Source organism: Nestor notabilis, unplaced genomic scaffold, assembly GCF_000696875.1.
Source record: "Nestor notabilis isolate BGI_N333 unplaced genomic scaffold, ASM69687v1 scaffold445, whole genome shotgun sequence".
Lineage (NCBI taxonomy): Eukaryota > Metazoa > Chordata > Aves > Psittaciformes > Psittacidae > Nestor > Nestor notabilis.
Genome location: NW_009928623.1, coordinates 24,772 through 44,688, shown reverse-complemented (window position 1 = coordinate 44,688; position 19,917 = coordinate 24,772). Strand labels below are relative to the sequence as shown.

The following is a 19,917-nucleotide window of genomic DNA, read 5'->3' as shown; positions in this document are numbered from 1 at the left end:
AGCTAATGTATATTAGCAAGGCAGAGACTGAGTTGGAGGAGGAAGCAGGAAGATGGGAAGTAGGGAAAAGGATGAAAGGAATAAAGAGAAAAATGAAAGAGGAAAGAAAGGCTTGGGAAAAGAATAGAAGGATATATAGATGATCTTGGGGTCCTTTCTAATCTTAACTATTCTATGATTATATGATATGAAGCAAAATGGAAAAAGATGACGTTAAGGAGTGAATGGAAAAACTAGACTTTATGGAGGAAGATTAAAATGAGAGGTGGAACTGGTTGCAGGCAGGCATGAGTCAGAGAGAAGTAGAGGGAGAGGGGGTAGGAGGAGGTGGGATACCTTGAGAGCGAGGAGGGAGGCAGAGCTCTTGTGGGGATGTATTCCCTGCTGGGCATCCCCCTTACTTCTGCAGGACCAACCCCATGCATGCAGTTGGTGCCTCTGTCTCATTTCCCAGCTGTCAGCACTCCCACCAGCCTTGAACACCATGGGGATGGTGTATGCATCAATCCCCTCTCCTTCCACAAGACTTTCATGTGGAAAGTTTTGAAGAAGAAAATCTCTAGTGAGGGAAGAAGAATTACTGTTTAAGTTCAGTTACCTTGACAGCTCAGTGCTCAAATGGATCAGAGTTTCTTTCTGATTTAGCATGGTTCCAGCTTCCTAACTTGTACCTGCACTTGGCCACCCACACCAGAAGCTGTAAAGTACTTCAGCGGTGACAGAAATGACATGTCCCTTTCCTTGGGAGAGATGCATTTCCCCCTGCCCCACCATGGTAAGGGGAGAGAGCAGCTCACAACCAGAACAAGTTGGGATTTTTTTGTCCCATATCCCAGACTTTGACTGTCCCTGGACTTTAAAGAAACTAAGGCTTCTAGAAACAAGACATGCTTGAAGTAACCAAGAAAGAGGGGAGAAATGGATGAAGGGCAATCAGGTCCTGGGGCTACCCTCACTCATGGCACTGAGCTGCCACAAAGCAAGAACAAGGATCCTGGAAAGTTCCTGGGGTTTAATTAGGCAAATGTATTAGCTTTAATGTTTCCCTGCTTCTGGTTTATGAACACCTAACAAACACACAGTTACCCAGGTTGCTGGTGTGATAAGGATGCAAGCACTGAAGTTTGGGTGCCTGCCCTGGGAGACCAAATAAGCACTGTGTGCCTAATCCACCATCTCAAGATCCTGAGACACAGAGGGGGAAAATGTGAACCTACTGATATAAATCTGCTGGAGTTTCTGGCTGATCACTTTTTATGGTGAGCCCTTTTGACGCTCTGTCAATCTGTCACCACCTGCACATGTGGCAAGTAGGAGACCAGGTACAGCCCCAGACCTAGAGGGGGTTGAAAGTACAGGGCTTCCAGGCAGTGGCGAGGAGGGCTGGCTGGAGAAAGGTAAGAACAAAAGCAGCTGGGTTAGTGATCCCTGAAAGGATGAAGATGCCCAGAGACAACAGCAGAGTCACTTAAAGATCCCATTTCATTAGAGAAAGGAGGCAATGTTTGGATTCATTAGTTTTACTTACACATAAAAGTTTGGAGGTTTTTTTTTGTTAATTAATAAAATTTCATTTCACCGCAGTCACCCGCAGTCCATCATGGTATGGGCATGCTACCCTTGTGCAAAGAGAAGCATTTTGTATATGATTTACATGGCTAGAATAGACACATCCACAGGGATTTAAGCATCCTGGATGCATCTCTCTTATTTCAGCCAAGACCAGGAGGCCACAGGAAGAACTGTAAGCAGAAGGGGTCTGCTAAGTGAGCCAAAGCCCTGGGGCCTGCTAGGGCTGAGCTCGTTTTTGCTATAAGTTGCCCTTCTCTGACCCATGCATGGGAACAGACCGCTGTGTTCACTGTCAGAGTGATTGACTGCTCAGCATTATTTTTCTAGCTAAACTGGAACGTAATCACAGCAGATCTGTGTCCACCAAGAGCTGCAGGAGACTGGCTCCCTGGCTGCATGAATTGCACAGCTGCAGCTAGAGTAGCATTCATCTTGCTCTCAAAGGACCGGTGCTCACTACTTTGATGATTATTAATTTTCTAGTGACACACAGACTGTGCCATGTAGGTGGCAAGCTCATTCCAGCTAGAAGAGGGCAGTGGTGTGCACCTGGTTAAGGTTACTCCTGTTGTAATGCCAGCAACATGGATGTAACCACAAGAGGACAGAACTTGAAAGCTTTGTAAACAGAGGTTCTATTTTTAAATGACTTTTGCATAGCTAAGTCTAAGAAAAGATTTCACCTTTGCCCGCTGATTTCGTTTCAGCCCTATGCTGTTCCCCTGTGTTAAGCTTCTGTGAGGATCACGGTGTTCTTCAAGACTTCTCATTTAATCACTTGCAGTTCAGAAAAGACCACTTTTTGAAATGAGATGTATTTTGGGGGTATTTTCTTATTTGACATTTGGCAGAGGGTGTTTCAGGTTGTTCGCTACTGCTTGAAAATAATATCTTTGCCTTCAGAGGTCTGGTCTCAACCCAGTGCTCTGGGGGATGTGTTTTTTTTAGGAGAGGAAAGGAAGTTCTGTGTGACTTCAGCAAGCTTGGAGACCTCTATGTTTCTGTCCATATACCTACCCCTCATAACAAACTGCAGTGTAAGGACCCCTTTAGCCATGAAGCTGGATCTGTGAAGCTGTACTGTGAAGAGGTATTAACCAATGTCCTGGGAGCAGTACAGCTATGTCCATACAGTGCTTTCCCCAAAACTGTAGTTCCAAAGTTGCAGCAGGTCTGTCTAATTCTGGAGCAACAACACACTGGTGAGGCAATTTTGCTTTATGCTTTTGGAGCAAGGTTGATCAGTGGTTACTCAAGACCCCTTTGCGCTGTGTTCGTTTGCACCACACAGGTTTGTCCTTTGTATGATGCCCTGTAGTCATGTCTGTGCATTTATATGTGTGCATTCTTCCTTCTTTCATACATACTTCATCTGACTGGATCCCAAGCTTCTGTCTGTCACTGATGCTTTCTGTAGGCTATCTAAAGTATCGCTGCTTGGTTTGGGGTGGGCGTTTTTTGAGTTGCATTTTTTTGGGGGTGTGAATATTTTGGTTATCTGCATAAAATCCCTCCTCTCTCCCTCTGCATTTGGTGTATGTGGAACTGACAGCTCCAGGGATGTAAATGAATGCCACTGCATTTCAGAGGAAGAATTATTTCATGCAATTACCCTAAAAGTGCATGAGAGAACAGAGTGAAATGAACAAGGGAGAGAAAGAAAAAGAGCATGAGAGAGAATAATCACAACACTTCGACAGGTTTACCCCACTGTGTTTGAAAATCTATCACTCTGACAAGTCCCCTTTGTGAAAGGTGTAGACAGATAACTAGACATTTGCTCTTCAAGGTCCTTTTGAGTGAAGAGGGTAATCGATAGAAGGATCGGTCTGTTCCATTGAAGTTTCAATCAAGTGTTTTCCCTGATACTTCTTATGGACTGGCCCTCTCAACATCTCAGGCTCTCTGATTCACTCCTCGGTGGTTCCTGAGCAGAAGGATTTGGGTGGACTTTAGGTTACTGGACTATTGACTTATGGGTCTTTCTATATACATTATAGTGATTTTGGTTTGAGAAACAGTGCAGTAACAAAAGGCTGTGTCCCCTGATCCTTCCACATCTCTTGAGCCTGTTGATAGACCAATGAAAGGGAGTGTTTTATAGCTTCATTAATCACATCTGAGAAGAGATTTAGAAGAAGCAGTTTCTGTCCTGACTCTGCTGCTATTTCACCTGTCGATGCTGTCACCCTCTTGACCCACCTCTGCACATCAAGGTCACCTTGAGGAAGCTGGTGACAACAGCCCATGTCTTCCTGGAGGCCTCATGGACCTATGTTCACTAAAACATGCAAAATGCTTTGAGATCCTCAGGTGGAAATTGCTGGCCAGGGTAAATGTTTGGTATAACCCAGTTTCTCACTATGCTTTCCAAGAGGCAGGCACATTACTGGATATTCACCATACTGGGCAAGGAGGGGAGCACTGGGCTACAGGATGCTGGACCAGGTCACTTTTTTTCACCTGCATCTACTTTTCTTGCAGCAAAGCCAATGCATTAGTCATAGTTATTTGCACTTTGAAGTTATTTAGGGAGCATGCTGCTGGGTTAGGAAAGCTAAGGTCTAGCATATGTCCTAAAATTAGGCTTTTCCCTTTTGCTTGCTGTCAGAAAGGAGTGAATCACAGCTCTAAGCCTTTCCGCCTAGGCAAAGCAGTTCCTCTTTAAGCAGAGAGCTTGCTTCTACGTGAGGTAGAACAGGTTAGCTAAAGCTGCCTCCAGGGACCTCATCCTGCACTGTGAGATGAGGGAAAGACCAGGAGTATGCTGCTGTGTTGCAGGTAATGCTCAGTAAAACCAGCTACACAGCCCTCCTCTTCCTGGCCTCGTGGGAAATATCCACCCCATGTGTGTGCCCTCGCCAGGAGTGCACACTCCTTGTTGGCAGATCTTCATGCAGCTCTTCTCCCTCCTGAAATTCGCAGCAGGTAAGTGCTATCACAGCTCTTGGCCTGCATCCACATGGCACCCTCTCACTGCTCCCTATGTTTTCTGCCAGGGAAGCCATGGTTTCCAGTCCTGCTCCTGGAGGGCTCCTGGAGGCTTCAGCTTTGCTCCCAAAGATTCAGACTTCACCCCCAGGACTTCCAGAAACACTTCAATGAATAAATGACAACTCTGTGGCTCAAACCAAAATGTTTGGTTCTTTTAACCTTTCTTCTCTTTCTCTCTTCCTCTCTGCAGGATGGTGGAGTACTCCCTGGATCTCCAAAACATTAACTTGTCTGCAATCCGTACTGTCCGTGTCCTGAGACCCCTGAAAGCTATCAACCGTGTGCCTAGTAAGTCATGCTTCCCTCCACATCTGCTCGGCTTGGACTGTGGACAGTATGTGATCAGTAAGGTTGTGTGTGGTGCTGTTCTTCAGGTGGAGTTCCAGTGCAACCTGAGCGGAGGCTGCTGCAGTGTGTGTGCAGGCTTTCCCCCATCATGGTACCAAGAGGTGTTGTTGGATGGGCAGGAAAACTACAGTCTTCTAGCATATTTGCCCTGGCAATCCTTTTGTGCAAGGTCATGCTCATGGCTCAGGAGCTCAAGATGAACAGTGTGCAGTAAAGGAAAGAGTATTTTCTTGCTCTTACTGAAGGACATCACAGATTTGATAACATCTGTCTGGAAAAGGGATGTGTGTGAGGTCTGGAGAGTGGTGAGCTGGGGAATCAGGGAGAATTGGTTTACTCAGGCTTTCACACATTCTTCCAGATCCTTTCACATGAAAAGTTTTCATGCCATTACAGGTTAGGAGCGTGTAGCACTGGCTTTTTTTTAATCTCATCCTCACCCTGTGCTTTGTACTTCCTCTTTTGTGCAGATTATTTTCCTGTGAGCTGGTGTGCATGTGTGAGCCAGGCTGAGCACCGCTGGGCACAGGGCTGCTGAGACTGCATGCGAGCCTGGATGTGTCAGCGGGCAGAACCGATGCTTGCTGGTGCTGCTTAGGTCTGAGATACTGTCCCCAGCTCAGGTCTGCATGCAAACCAGAGAGGTGCTGCAGCCCTGGGATGTGAGTCACAGCCCTGGGGCATGTGCCACTCACATGTTTTGCTCCCACAGTGGAGGTGGCCCCTCCATGACCCTTGCTTCCCCCCTTCCCAAAGGATGGGGACAAGACGAGCCTCTTTGTCATGTTTTGCAGTTTTTATTGGTGTTGAACTGTTTCTTCCCTCTTCTTCCCTTCCTTTGCCTCTCCTGGTTTGTTTTTTGTTTTTAAATCAGTGTCATTTTCCTGCAACCCTGAAGTGAGTACGCAGGCACTGCTCTTGTTATTCAGCTGCAGGAAACATCAATGGAGGTGATTCAGGCTTTGCTGTGGTTGTATTCAGGTGGATAGAAGCGAACTGGTGGGCAGGTTATGTACAGTTGGGATCAGGGGTTTGCAAGAATGCTGAACTGCGTTACTCTGATGTTTCTGGCTATTCCCTGTGCAAAGGCAGCAGCTGCCACGTGCAGCCCTGTGAGACTTCAAGCATTTTGTCTGGAAGTTTTTCTGTCTTGCAGAACGGTAGGAATCCTCTTTGCTCTTCGCGTAATCTCTCTAATCAGGCTGTCCACAGTGGTTAACACCTTGCCAGAGCCCTCCTAATCCTTCACTTGAGCTCAGATGTTCCTTTTTCTTCTCCAGATCCAAGGAAGTTTACACAGCTGACCTTCCAATCTACATCATATGTTTTCCCTTGTGCCAAAGTCTCTTTCCTGATGCTACCTATTTCTTGAACATGCTATGAAGGTGGATTTCAGGGTCTCTGGCTCCATGCAAAACCCTTCTAGAAAGGGGTCTTTTCTCTCTTTCTGGGTTTATTTTTATCTCTGAGTGGGAGCTGAAAGCTATTGAGGAGGAACTGAGGCACACTGTGTCCAATGTGGCAGGAGGGTACCAGGCAGAGGAGCAGCTGGTCTGGGCACTGAGCACACACCCAGGCATATGACAGGTCTAACATGGGCTGATAAAGGTGGGAACCAAGAACAACCTTTTATCTATTGACTGTCAGCACAACTCCCTCAGCCTGTCTCTATCTTTTTGGCCCTTCTCCTGAGAGGAGAGGGCTGGGAGCCAGCCACAGTCCTTGCTGTGAGCATGCACCCCTGCAGTGGGGGGACATCACTTCTGTGAGCGGGTGGCCTGGAGATTGTGTGTGCCACATTCTCCCTTTCCAGGGAGTGTATGGCTGGCTGTGTAAGGGCCGCACCATCCTCATGTTATGCAGCCCCCTTTCCTCCCTGCTTTGTAAGGAGTCCCATGAGCCTGTGCTTAAAACCACTTTGAGGTTGATCCCTTTTATCAGGGTAGACTTAACCTCAGTGGAGAGTGGGAACATCTTGAATGATAGCCAATTGACTCCTGCAGATGTCTGCCATGTTAATTGCTGGACAACAGTGGTCAGGAGCAAAGCTTGACTGACGAAAAGTCAAGGCCTTGTTTTATTCCTGTTCATCTCCCAGAACAGCCAGAGTCGCTCCGCCACCAGCATGAGCTGGCCCACCAGGGTCCCGCTCTGTCCTTGCAGAGGCACCAGGGTTGCTTTCAATCATCTTGTCTGACCTTTGCAGAGCACAGGCGGTTGAATTTCCTCTGGCTGTCCCAGCTGTGATGCCGCTTGTCTGCTCCTTTTATCAGTATAAAACTTCACCTGTATGAAATTGATACTGTTTTAATTTCTACTCTGTGGTTAAACCTTTATATATCTTTCTCGCTACATAAATCTGCGGTTATAATGCAGAAAATGTTTTGGAAGAAAGACATCCTGCCATTAAACAAAGGGGAAAAAAAAAAAAAAGGAAATAAATTGGATTCCCTGGGAGAGGAAGCACTGACTCGAGAGCTGAAACTGGCAAAGAGGCTGTAAACAAAGGGTTGTGATAAATGGGAATGAGCTGCATTGGAGGAAGGTGCCTAGTGGGGTACAGCAAACATAATTAATGAGACCTTTGACCACAAATCTTTTTTTAATGTCTTTTTAAAGCTCTTCATTACTGATGTGAAGCAAGAGGAAAGTCTATTAGTGAGATATACTGATGATGCCAAGCTGGAGGTGTTACAGGTGCTAGCAAAGAAAGTGGGAAATGAGACAGTAGGAGGTAGAGGGAAATTGAGGTCTTGGTGGGGGAGTGAGGTATTTGGAGAGGTGGAGGAAAGTTAATCCCAGAGGCAGATATTTGGCCATGTTCAGAAGGCTGTGATGGGACAGTGTGGCCCAGAGTTCACCGGTGGCATTTCAAAAGCTTCCACATGAGCACTCAGGCAGGCACCAATTTTCACAGAGGAGTCTGGCCATGTGGACTCAATAATGGCAGTTTATTATCAGGAGAATGGACAAAGTGATTAGGAACCTGAGTGATTACTGCATGAGTGGAAGAGTGCTACCTGTCTGGGTAGATTATTTAGTATCCAGAGAACAGTAACACTCTAATAACCAGCCAGCATTTGAAAAGTCTACATACTGAAAAGAGAAATTTCTGGAGAAATTTGATGGAAATTTTATGCTATGTGAAGCAAAAAAAGAAGCAATGCTGGAAAATTAGGAGGGAGAATATTCAGAATGACTCTACGGAAATAGCATCATGGTAGAGGAAAAAGCATCACCTATTAAACAAGTTATTTTGTATTCTTGGCAGGTAGACAAGGCTGAAGTTTAAATACCTAAATTGGATATGTCTACATTCTGCTTACCTGTCTATATTCTTAACATGTTACTGAAAGTCTTTCCTTACAGTGAAACTTGTGAGGCTTTGAAACAATATCCCACAAGGATCTGACAAATAGCATTTCTCATCAAAGGATGAAAGCTCATGTAGAGACACTTCTAGATTTCAAACCTCCTTGCTTTAGGGTTAGAGCTGATCTTTAGCTATGGGTTATCAGCAATCAATTGCATTTGTTGCAGTTCTCAACAGGATGTGCTACTGACCATTTCTGATTTCACTTCTGGATGAAGAAGTCCATGGCTCTGCCCCATCTGATCGTTCCTCCAACTGCATGTCATCTTTGAAGTGTACTAGAGAAAACACGAGGTGCCCTAGTTTTGTAATACATATCACACCTTCATTAATATTCCCACTTATCTCTTGCATTCCTGACTACAGCCCCAGGAATGCTGCCTTCTGGGGGTTTGTTTGAAAATGCATGGAACAAAAAATTAGGGATTGTTCTGGTCCTTCTACCATGTGATTCAATTCCATGGCTGTGAGCTGGTGTGAGAAGCCCTGAGAGTCACTGAACAAGTGTAAAGAGGTAAAAAAAACACTCTCCAGGTCTCTGTCAGCAGTAGCTGCTTTCTGCTGTGGACATGTCTGTGTCCTGGGTGTGGGGTGAAATTCCACATCCATTTGTTGTTATCCTTTTGTGTGTCAGGTTGCTAGGTGAAGCGCTGTTTCTGCTACCTCTTTCATCCCTTCTTTTCCTGGCAAGACATAAGGCTGGGAGGGGGGAGGGTGGTTTTGTTTTATTTCTGTCTGCTTTTGAGCAGGGGGTCTGGAGTCATTTCTGGTCTTTTGAATTTCTTTCACTCTGTTATTACACCTTTTTGATGTTGGAGCAGAAAATGTTTCTTCAGTTTACTCCTTCTTGTTGCATTGGTCTTAAGCAGAGTCCTTGCATTGTGTTTGATGCTCTTCCAGTTTCCACTTAGAATTTAGTAACTGATTCATCGTTTGGAAGCAGTTTACTTCAGCTGAGCACACTGTACGGAAGTGAAGGAGTCTGTTGCAGAGTGTTGCATAGCAACTTTATTGAATAGAAAATGTAAACGTGTGCTAATACTTGGTGTGTAAGTACAGTAATACTTACGTGGAGGTATAGGGCATTTGAAATATACAGTTATTTTCTTATTACTAGCTGCGCAGGAAATAGAATTTCAGATTTGTGGGAAGTCCTGCTCTTTTCAAACCTGTTTTTTCTCAGAACAAGAATAAGCATTTCCCATCCATTTTAATATTGATTTTCTCTGCCTAATTTTAGGTGGTTTGTTTGGCTTTTTGATGCTTTTTTCCTTCTATTTTGTTGTGACAGAGAAGTATAAAAATGAAAAAACCTCAGGCATGCCATTCTAGTATAAAAATGTTTTTCTCTCCTCTTGTCCTCCTTTCTTTTTGCTAAATAATGTTTGTTTCATCAAAACACTGAAGTGTTTTCATTTCAATGAAACAACATTTTTTGCTGGTAAAAGTGATGTGTAGGAAAATTTTGGTCCAGCATCATTTTTCTTTATTAATTGTTGTTATTATAGTAGCTCCATGGGTCCAAATAGGCTGGAGTTTTCTACTTTTCTTTTACACATCTCAAAGATATAAACCGAGGCTTGTTAGTTTAGGGTCTCATGTTTCAGACGAGGTGAGTGAGACTCAGTAAGTGCCACCAGCAGACTCAACTGACATCTCCTAACTCTTAGCCCTGCATTCAATTCACTAGACCAAAGCACCAACATAAAAAACAGTCTGAAGTAGCTGAACCCCGGAATGTGAAAAGCATATGTTTTGCCTTCCTTAAATCTGTGCTGTGCACTGAGCTATCTGTGTTTGATGCTGTAACAGTGCCTAAGACGGAATGGTCTGGCTATGAACCCTGCACTTGGCATGGGGGAAAAGTGATGACATTTACTTCTCTAAATGTGTTTTTGAAGAACTGATTTCACTGATGAGCGTGTGTGAAATTAGCTTCTGACTGAGATATATTAGGCTGTAAAGCAGTCTCATTTACAGCTAGATCAGACAAAAAGCAAGTGCGTTTGACAAGCTCAGTCCTGCCCTAGCAGTTGGAAATGCAAAGGAATTATGAGATTCCTCTTCTAAGAACCCCCTACAGGGTCTTTGTTTCAGATGCCTCAACCTTTCTGAAAGAGGACTGTCACTTGCTTGTTCTTTTCCAGCGCTGATTCCTTCTCAAAAATATACTCTTCCATTTGACTGTTTTGGAAGTACATTTTTTTTTCTTCTCACGGCTTTACTTGTGAAGAGATAACTTAAACTCGGGTATTGTTGTATTTTCCCAATATTTAAACTTACCCCATCCACAGTATAATGTGCTCTGTAAATATTTATTGTCACACCTCAGTGACACATGAACCATCTGCAAATGTGTACACACACAGATGTATCCACATGCAGCCACAGCCCTGAGCAGGTTAGTACAGGAACAAGAGTGATGTTCTTTTGCAGCATCCATACGCAGAAGTTAAGAGGTCAAAAAGCCCTTTCCATTCCCTGGTCAGGCTATATGTGACTCAAATGCACTCAAAGATAAAGCTGCCAGCTTTCTCTAGGCTCTGTCCCAGGCAGACAGGCAGTGAAGGGATGGAGAAAAGCCAACAGGGAAAGGACTTGACTGATGGGGTCGAGTTCAGTCTGTATCCTCCCTTCACGGTGTAATATTCTAGCCAAGTGGAGCAAAGCACTGAACAGACCAATGTGATTTATGCATGGACCAGGCCACTAAAGGGATGCCTTTCTTCAGGGAGGGGTGCAGATTGGAGATGGAAATGTAACTCAGAGCTGCACTTTCCTGTGTGCGCAGCTCTTTATAAAGACAGTTGAGCCCTAAATCAGACAGGCATGTTCAGGATACATAGAATGAGTATGAGGAGGAGCAGAGCAGCATGAGGATCAACAGACAGGAGAGCAGAGAAGGAGCAGGGCTCGAAGGAGATGTGCACAGGAGGCAGGCAGCAGGGTTTGCCAGGTACAGCATGCAAAGGTGTGATGCACCTCTGCGTGTAGGATAATGCAAAGAAAGTGGTGGTGGAGGGAGGGAGAGAAGGGGCAGAAATCAAAACTGAAACAAGGGCAAGGACTGGTATAAAGAAAGTCTATTGACTCTCAGATAAATATTCTGGATGGGTTTGCACATTAATGCCTTTTTAGGGCTTTTTTACAACCAGAGTGGGCTTTAACAGACCCACATCTTATAATGCTGGAGGAAGTCTTCAGTCACTGAAGACAGGCTCCAATTTTATTTACTTCTTGTTTGAGCTCAGTGCTGTTTTTCATGTGCATTCCACAGTGTGCAATATATTGCCATGTGTTTAAATGGGTAATCAGAGTAAATTCAAGAGAAGAAAAAAGCCAAAAGGAAAAATATACCCCTGTATAGCATCATAGCAGGGGAACAGTGAAGTGCAGGAAATACAGACCTGGCAATGCCTTCTTTTGCACCATACATTGCTTAGTCACTTTGTTCCGGGTTTTTTTGCGGTTACAAATCATGGGAGAAAGTCATCTTTCCCTCTCTGAACAAGTCTGCTCGATTTCACTGTTGTTATAAGCAAGTATTCAAAAGTCCCAAATTGTGTGCTTGTAGGTGGTCAGATGGGTTTAAAACCATGGGATTTGAAAAAGGAAAAAAAAGATCACATATTATTTTAATTTTTCCTGTGACTTTCAGACCTTTAGACCTGTGACTCAGATCTCATATTCCTCTTTCTTCCCCCCATAGTAGTGAGGAACAGAAACTTCTTTTTTTCTTTTACTGTGATCCGAGATTGTCAAGTCATAGCACGATCACGATTGATGCCTGAAGGTTTATGCCTCACGTCCCAAGACTCCTCACAAAAATCACAAGAGTTAGCAGCAGCACTTTGGAGTTTGTGTTATTGGAAGTAAAGCAAGCCTGGGAAAAATACCCAACAAAAAACCAAGCAGAAAACAACAAACCAGAAACCAGTCATAAAGAAACCTTTGCCGGAATCTGTATTTCTCCCTTCCTCTCTTAGGGAACCCGCACAGCCAGAATATTAAAAATCCTCGGCACCTTGCAGCTCCCATTGTGACAGTTTTGCTGCCTGTTCAAACAAGCTCAGCCTCCAGTGTACATGGTGCTCTCGAAAGCCCAGCCACGTATTTTGCTGCCTAAATGGGAGCTGAGCTGTTTTGCAAAATCTGTCCCATGGGACCTATCAAGCAGTGGATACCATGGAAATGTGAGCAATAATGACAGTGTATTATGGGGTGAAAGATAATGTCATATTACACTAATGCAAATTACACTTCGTGTGTGTGGGCAGGGCAATTTACAACCATAACCTTAGATTTCTTCATCTTTGTGTATTTCGGGCCCAATTCTCTTCTTCACATGCATTTTACCTAATGTCATGTCACTGCCTGCAGTAGAAAGAAACATGATTCATGCTAGTGACAGCAAGAGGAAATTAGCTCCCTTAAATCTTAACCAGAAGTTGCATTAACACTGTTTTACATAATATTTTGCGTTATTCTGTCCTACTTACACAGCACTAGAGATGTGTAAAGAACTTAAGGGTATTTATAGAGTGGAGACTTGCCACCATGGTGCTAGAGTTACCTTTTGTCCCTGGTGTTGGGTGACCCCTGCAATTCTGAAGGAAAACACTCTATGCTTTTAATAGGGTTTTCACTGAAAATGAATGCAGTCATCATTGCAGTGATAAACAGTGGGAAAATGAGATGATCACTGAATGAACAACAGTTAGCAGGTTGTAGGTGTTGCTTATTAGATGTTCAGTGTTAGAAAAAAGAGCAGAACAACAACAATCCCCCAGAGACACCTCTCTAAGAAATAATCGACACCTGGCATCACTCTCCAAGACAAGATTACTTAATAGCCCAAGGGGTTAATGGGGCAAAAGAGTGAAGAAGGGGGCTCCTGACTGAGACCTTTGACTGCATCTGTTTCTGCTCAGATCACAGATTATGTGGCTACTAACACATAATCAGTGCTATGGTGGCACATAATGAATGTGAGTGCCTGTGGTGGATGAGCTCTCTGTTACTATCCATGGACTTTAGCTGCGCTCACAGTACCCCCAATACAGTGCAGCCTGCTGCAGAGCTGAGGTGTCTCCTTCTTTTTGGATCACACAAAGCTTGGACCAAGGCCCCTGTTTTTCCAGAGATGTCAGCAATTAACCGTCAAGGTAAATGCTCTGGATTTTGCCCTCATTCTGGAGGCCACTGTAACCACGGGGTCAGGTCTGCAATTAAGAGGTCTCATCTCTGGGCTTACCTCTACTGGCAGCTCCCCCTGGCACAGCTCTGGTTACTGCTCCCTCTGTATGGCTGGTGAGGCTCCCGCTCAGCTGGGAGGAGCTATTTTGTGCACTGCGTCCTGGACATCTTGGACGAAACTGAGAAATACTAGAGCTCAGGATTGCTGTTTAGACCATCCACCTTCAGTGAAAGACTTGAAAGGTGTAACTATAGTCTGCAAACCAAAGTTCATTTTTGGCATTATTTATGATCTGGCGAGAAGATACTTTTCCATGACCTTGGTGTGTACTTCTCTTAGCGTTCTCCAAAGCTTTTTGGTTTGGATTTTGGGGAATTTTTTTGTTTGGGTAATTTTTTTGTTTATTAGTTTAGATTTCTTTTTTCTTTTGACATATTTATATTCTCTTTTGAAAAAGTTCTTTATTAAGAGATCCTCACTATCCTAAGCTGAAAGCTGTTTCTCTGTAGGATTTACTGCAGGTCTCCAGTAAAATGTGCAAATAACTACTTACAGTGTGAGCTAGGCCAAGGCTCTATGGGACTTGTTGCTGTATAGTGTGGTAAAGAGAATTATAATTTTCAAGGTGCTGACACTTCAGTATGCTAAGTGTCACTAGAAGGGGCCTATTTCCTTGATGTGCATGTGACATTTGATTGGCAGGCAGGAAGGAAAGCTCTCAGGGATTCGTAATACTGAGATTCAGCCATGGCTCTGGCACCTGAGTGTGCTGAGCAGTGTGCTGAGCATCGTGGCTATGCAGCACCCGTGTGGGTTTTTTCTCATCTTCCCCCCAAGGAAAACAGCGTGTCTCAGGTTTCGTCTGCGCTCCGGTTTTGGCAGTGGCTTTAGCTGAGTGTACGTTGGGAAGTCTTGTAAGTGGTGTAATTTTTCTTAACTCCTTTTCTTTTTCATTTCGATGCTCATGTTGCCCTGACCTGATCCATCTAAGGTAAGTGTCTTGTTCTCGGAGTGAAAAGCATGAGGTCTGTGCTAGTGTCTGGCTCCCAAGGGAATTGTTTTTACAGCTTCGGAGCAACCTCGAGAGAGCTTTTTCTCTTACATCAGTACACTTTAAACCTACTCTAGAGAGCTCTTCTTGTCCCAGCAGGGTGAAGCTCTGACCGACAGTATCTTCCTGGAGCTTTAGTTTCTTTTTGGGCTACCTCAGGCTTAAGCTGAGGGGTACTTTGAAGGTAAGGACTGAGAACACTTAATGCTTGAACTTGATTCAGTATCCTAAGGGAAGTCACTGCACCAAGGTGAGGCGTTTTCTCAGTGGCTTATGCTACTGAGAAAATGAACAACAGCTCTTTGTGCTGGCTGAAGCTTTAAAAGTGCTGGAAATGTCATGCTTTGATATTTTCTGCAGTCAAGCTGAGGAGTGACAAAGATTTGGATAATTGGAGGTGAGGTCATTAACAGGTTGTGCAGGATGAGGTGTCTGAGCCAGTCGGAGATGCCAGAAAACTGCTTGTAGGCAAGGCAAGAATGGGGTGTTGGTGAGGGACTTAGTGGTGCTGCTAAATTATGGATCATGCTGACAACCTGCAGGTACAAAAGCCTCAACCCTAAATGTATCCTATGAACATACCAGGAACCTGAGAGAGATATCAATGGAAAGACTCTGCTTGCCTCCGAGCAAGGCCAGTGTTTCACATTTATGTCTGGGGCAGCTTTTGCTTTCCAGTAAAGCCAGCGTAATATCTCTCACTACCTTGCATTATCATCTGGACCTATTTTTCCATATGGTTCATTTAATTTGGGTCAGGCCAGCCATCTGGTCATGCTCTCTCTTGCACTGGTGCAAACAAGGGGGTGATGGTCTCCAGTGTGAGTTAGACTGGCTTTGCAGCTTGAGGAGAAGGCATCTGGAGCTGAGCACCGGCTGTTCCAGCCAAGCTCCTCTTGCTTACACATGTGTTTGCAGGGGAGGCCTCAGATAGGAGGAATGCAGCAGAGGGAAAAAGATCTGAGTGATGAGGGGAGCTGTGGGTTATAATAATGATGAACTTGGCAGCGCACACACAGTTGATTCGTTTCTCTTTGCAGTAGTTTGACCCCACGCTTTAGCTGATGTAAATGAATGCAATGTGTGAAATGACAGCTAAGCCTCAGATCAGCAAGAGATCAGTGAATAGGGTCACAAGTTGGAGCACCAGCTTGTACCATGCACACAGACTGAGGCTGTTTTAGCTACAGGGGTCGGCCACAAAAAGAAGGTACATCTCTCCCTGTGTGCTTTCTGCACAAATACAATCTATCTGCTGGAATGGTTCCTCAGTTCTGAAAATCCCTATAAAGGAGCATGCACAGGAAAATCTTGCCAACCCCATGCTAGCTGGGTGGACTGCCATGTGTCCTGGGGCAGGGGAGGAAGGAAAGAAGGCACATTTGGACAAGCGGCCTGGCTGAGGAACAAAGTGATGCTTCAGTCTCTGGACTCTGCAAAATGTCCTGCCAGCTACAGTCACAAGTGCTGATGGGGAACAGATTTGCTTTTGCTCCGGTTAAAATGACAACTGGAGGCTTGGCCCATGGTGCAGATAAGATGGGTTCTGAGAATTTCTGTTTTCTTCCATCTGGTTTACTCTAAGCAAGGGAAAAATTACCTCAAATTGTTACCTCCTTTTGACTCTGCACGCATTAGCTTTGTCCGTCACTTTAAACTGGAGAGGACTTAGAGATGGGTGACTTAAGAAACCAGAAAGAACAAGATTTCTCACTCTCTCCTGAACCAGTCTTCCATTCAGATCTCAGGGTGCTTAGTGCTAGAGAGTCAATCAGCTCAGTGGCTGGTCCTCACTCTTGGAAAGAAGCAGGTGGAGAGAAGGTGAAGTGGCAGAATGATGCTGAGCAGGAGCAGGGTGAGGTGGTGGTAAGCCACCGGGCACACCTGCACTGCACTGCACTGCACTGCACTGCACTGCTGGGTCTGGCTGCCTGGAACTCACGTCATCCCCAGCCCTGCCCTGGCTGCTCACCTCGCTTTCCCTTGCATATGCCAGGTGAGTCTGCTTAGCTGTGATGGCCAGGGTAATTGGGGTTGATTGGCAAGTGTCTGGAGGGAGCTGTGGTCATTATAGCATCTTCACAGTTTGTCAGAAAGGGCCTCTGGATGCCACTGGGGTGAGACAGGATTTGCTTTGCCTGAACCCAGGAGGGCATTCAGTGACTTCGCTTTGGCTTTTGGCTTTGCTCAGCCCTGTGCCTCCCTCTGGTAGCTCGCTCCCTGACATTCTTCTAATCCTCCCACTGCCTCTTATCCCTGTGACATGCTTTCTTCTCAACATGCACTGCTCTGATGGAACAGTGAATGCACCTTTTGTGCTCGTGGCTTTGATTCTGTAGGATGTCCTACCAGGAGAAGGCCTCTTGGCAAGGTCTCATTGAGCACCCTTCCCCACTCCTTGCCCAAGAGCATGGGTGAGCAGCAGGGAAGCATAATCTGAGCGTCATTTCACCAGGATTCCTCCTTGGATGCCCCCAGCTGATGCCTTTTGGTTTCCTTCTCTGCCCTGGTCTCGTCATAAAGATGAGTGGGGAAGAGAAAAGGCCTTTCAGGGCCCACACCTGGCACTCATGAATATTTCATGTTCCTAGCTTTTCTTCCCCTTGAAGAGCAAAACCTTTTCATATTTGATGCCCTGGAAGCCTGTTTGCTTGCTGAATGTTGCTTCATCAATGCTCTCCCTTCCTGATTTTCCTCCAGACTGCTCAAGACCCTTTTCCTTTCTCTTCTCAGGGAATGTCTCCCTTTTTCAAAGGCTGCTTCAGAAAAGGTCATTGTCCCTTTCATTTTCCCTCCTTGCTGTGAGCCAGCATGGCTTCTGCTCTGCCAGTGACAGAGGACAAATGGGGATGTGGGGAAAGGCAGCAGTGGCGGTGGGGGGGAGGCTGGGAGATGTGCACATGTACGCTGCAGAGCAGTGCAGAGGCAGAGAAGAGATGTAGGCACAGCAAGAGAGAAGTAAAGGGGCAGAGAGGCAGAAGGAAGGAAGGAGGCAGCAGCAAGACTTAGCAGAAAAACCAGCTTTCCAGTACATTCCAGAAGTTGTCATGCAAGATGCACCAGTGTTGCTGTGGATGGTGGTTTTTCTGGTGAAGGCCCCCTGGAAAAGAGAAGCATCCCAGTTCTCCAGGGCAGGATGCTCCCAAAGCTGCACTGAGAAATATGCTTTCTCCCATTTCCAGTATCCCACAGCTGCTTTAGAGACCTTGTTATCTCAGCCACCAGAGTCTGCAGTAAATCATCAGCCTCTATTCTTGCACTTTTCAGCCTTGCTCCTGCTCTCTCCCACACCTTGTGCGTGCTTGAAGAACCAGGGACTCTTTGCACCCTGCTGCCAGTCAGGCTGTGCAGACCACGAAACACACTGCTGTATGGGTCCTGCCAGAGTGGGGGCCACCCCCTCCTGCCCATGAAAGCATTCAGGCACCTGCCTGTGAGGGTCCTTCCTTGGATACCACCAGCAAATCCACTGGTGTGCCTGCTGCACCAACCCATCCCTTCCCGGGTCAATGGAACTACAAAGCCCCAGCAATGGACAGACCCACACAGGGCTGCTGGTTCAAGGCGGGACTGGGAGGCTGTGAGGGCTTCCTCCCAAAGTATCCTTTGGAGCTGACAGAGGTGCAGGAGGGATACTGCCAAAATGACATAACAGAGGTTGCTCAGGGACTCTGGCATGAATATTGCAGGTGGCAGGGAAGGCTAACAATGGAGAGAACAAAGGTTGTATTGACACTGTGCCTTTCATCCATATGGAAGTTGGATGAGTGAGTGGAGATGAAGTACTCTACTAACTGGGCAAACTCAGCAGAGGAGGTCCATTTGATAGAAAACTGATGCCTGTGGTGAAAGTGGGTTTCCAGAGCAATTGCTTAGCGGTTTAGGGCAGAAAACAAAAGAGGCTTTGAACAAAATGAAATAATGGATTGGTTTTAGAGGTGGTTGGCCCATAGGAGAATTGCAATTGATGTTTGGGTGGGGGGAGCTTTAGCATTCTTGCTTTTGGTATAGCCAATCTCACTATTTCATATCCCCAGTCAGCATCAGTGCACACAGAAGGATGACTGTTTAACTGGGAAATCTTTTAAAAAATAAAAGTTTGGTTTGGAGTTAGAAATGGAACCCGCCAATGCCAAAATTCTTTGTGATGTGGAACAGATGCCAAGTGCTGGGGCCACCTCCCTGATGGTCACCTGCCTGGCATGGGGCCGGACAGTTTTTTGGATTAGGGGCCCAGGTACCCCAAGAAGGCCAAGCATGAGGGCAATTGATGTGGTCCTTGAGCTGTGGACAACGCGATCCTGCACAATCAGTGGAGCTACTGGGAGTCAGGATGGAGAATGTATGGGCAGGCAGGATGTTTCCAAGGGAAAGGCAGTCAAGTTTTGCAAGTTACTTTTCCTCTCTTGGAACATGGACAAAATCGATTTTTGCAAATTCTGATCCAACAATTGCGTTGTCTGAAAAATTCTGTTGGGGATGTCTGTTCTATATCTGTTCTGCATTTCAGCATAAGAGCAGCCTCATTCTTCTCATTGTCTCTGCTCTGAGATGAAGCTAGCATCAATTGATCTGAAACACATCATCCCCTCTTGCAGCACTGCTGGCACAGCTTCCTGTGACACTTGGCTCTACCTAATGTACTGACCGGGACAGTTTATGGGAAGTACCAAGCCCGTGCTGTGAAGCAGCGTTAGCGCTGGGAACATGCTGCACTGCAGTGAGGTTGTGAGGCCTTAAAGCTGAAGTGTTGTGCAGAGCATTGCTCCAGAGACTGGCAGGTCACAGCAACAGGCAGCAGGGCACTGTGGCTGTGCTGTTGAGCTTTGTGTGGTGGCAGATCAGGAAGCCATCGGTGATTCATGGCATGTCTGTGATCCCCATAGAGCAGCTGGAGCTGTGCCCCTGCACTGCTGACTTCCTGATATACTGTCTAGAAAATGCCTTAACTGGTGGCTGGTGATACAGCTGGGCAGCGAGGCAAGCTGGGCTTAGCTGCTGCTCCACAGCCTGGCCTTAGAGCTAATGCCATCGTTCCGTGTCCTTCATGAACCCATGTAGCCAACATTAAAGATCTCTCCCACATATCACCAACCTCCACTCCTGTCTCTGCTACCCCCATCTGTCCCCAGAACATTCCCTCCTAAGCTAAACCAGTTGATGTCCCCACCAGGCACTCTTCTCCCTCTCCTTTCATAGGGAAAGGACATTAAGATCCTCTAGTTCTAATTTCCCTGCCACAGGCAGGGACACCTTCCACCAGACCAGGTTGCTCAAGTCCATATCCAACACTGCCAGGGATGGAGCATTCACAGCTTCCTTGGGCAGCCTGTTCAATTCTGCTTCCTTGGGCAGCCTTTCAGTGTGCATGCACCTCATGCC

General features: G+C 45.8%; 1 protein-coding gene across 1 annotated transcript in view; it reads left to right on the top strand.

Annotated features, from left to right (window-relative positions):
* Window positions 1–19,917, top strand: part of LOC104405761 (voltage-dependent T-type calcium channel subunit alpha-1I-like) — a gene marked incomplete at its 3' end in the record, with an annotated part of 122,836 nt that overhangs the window by 78,780 nt on the left and 24,139 nt on the right. Inside the window, exon 4 of the mRNA XM_010014569.1 lies at window positions 4,757–4,854. Coding sequence (XP_010012871.1) covers window positions 4,757–4,854 — 98 coding nt within the window. The remainder of the gene's footprint in view (window positions 1–4,756; window positions 4,855–19,917) is intronic.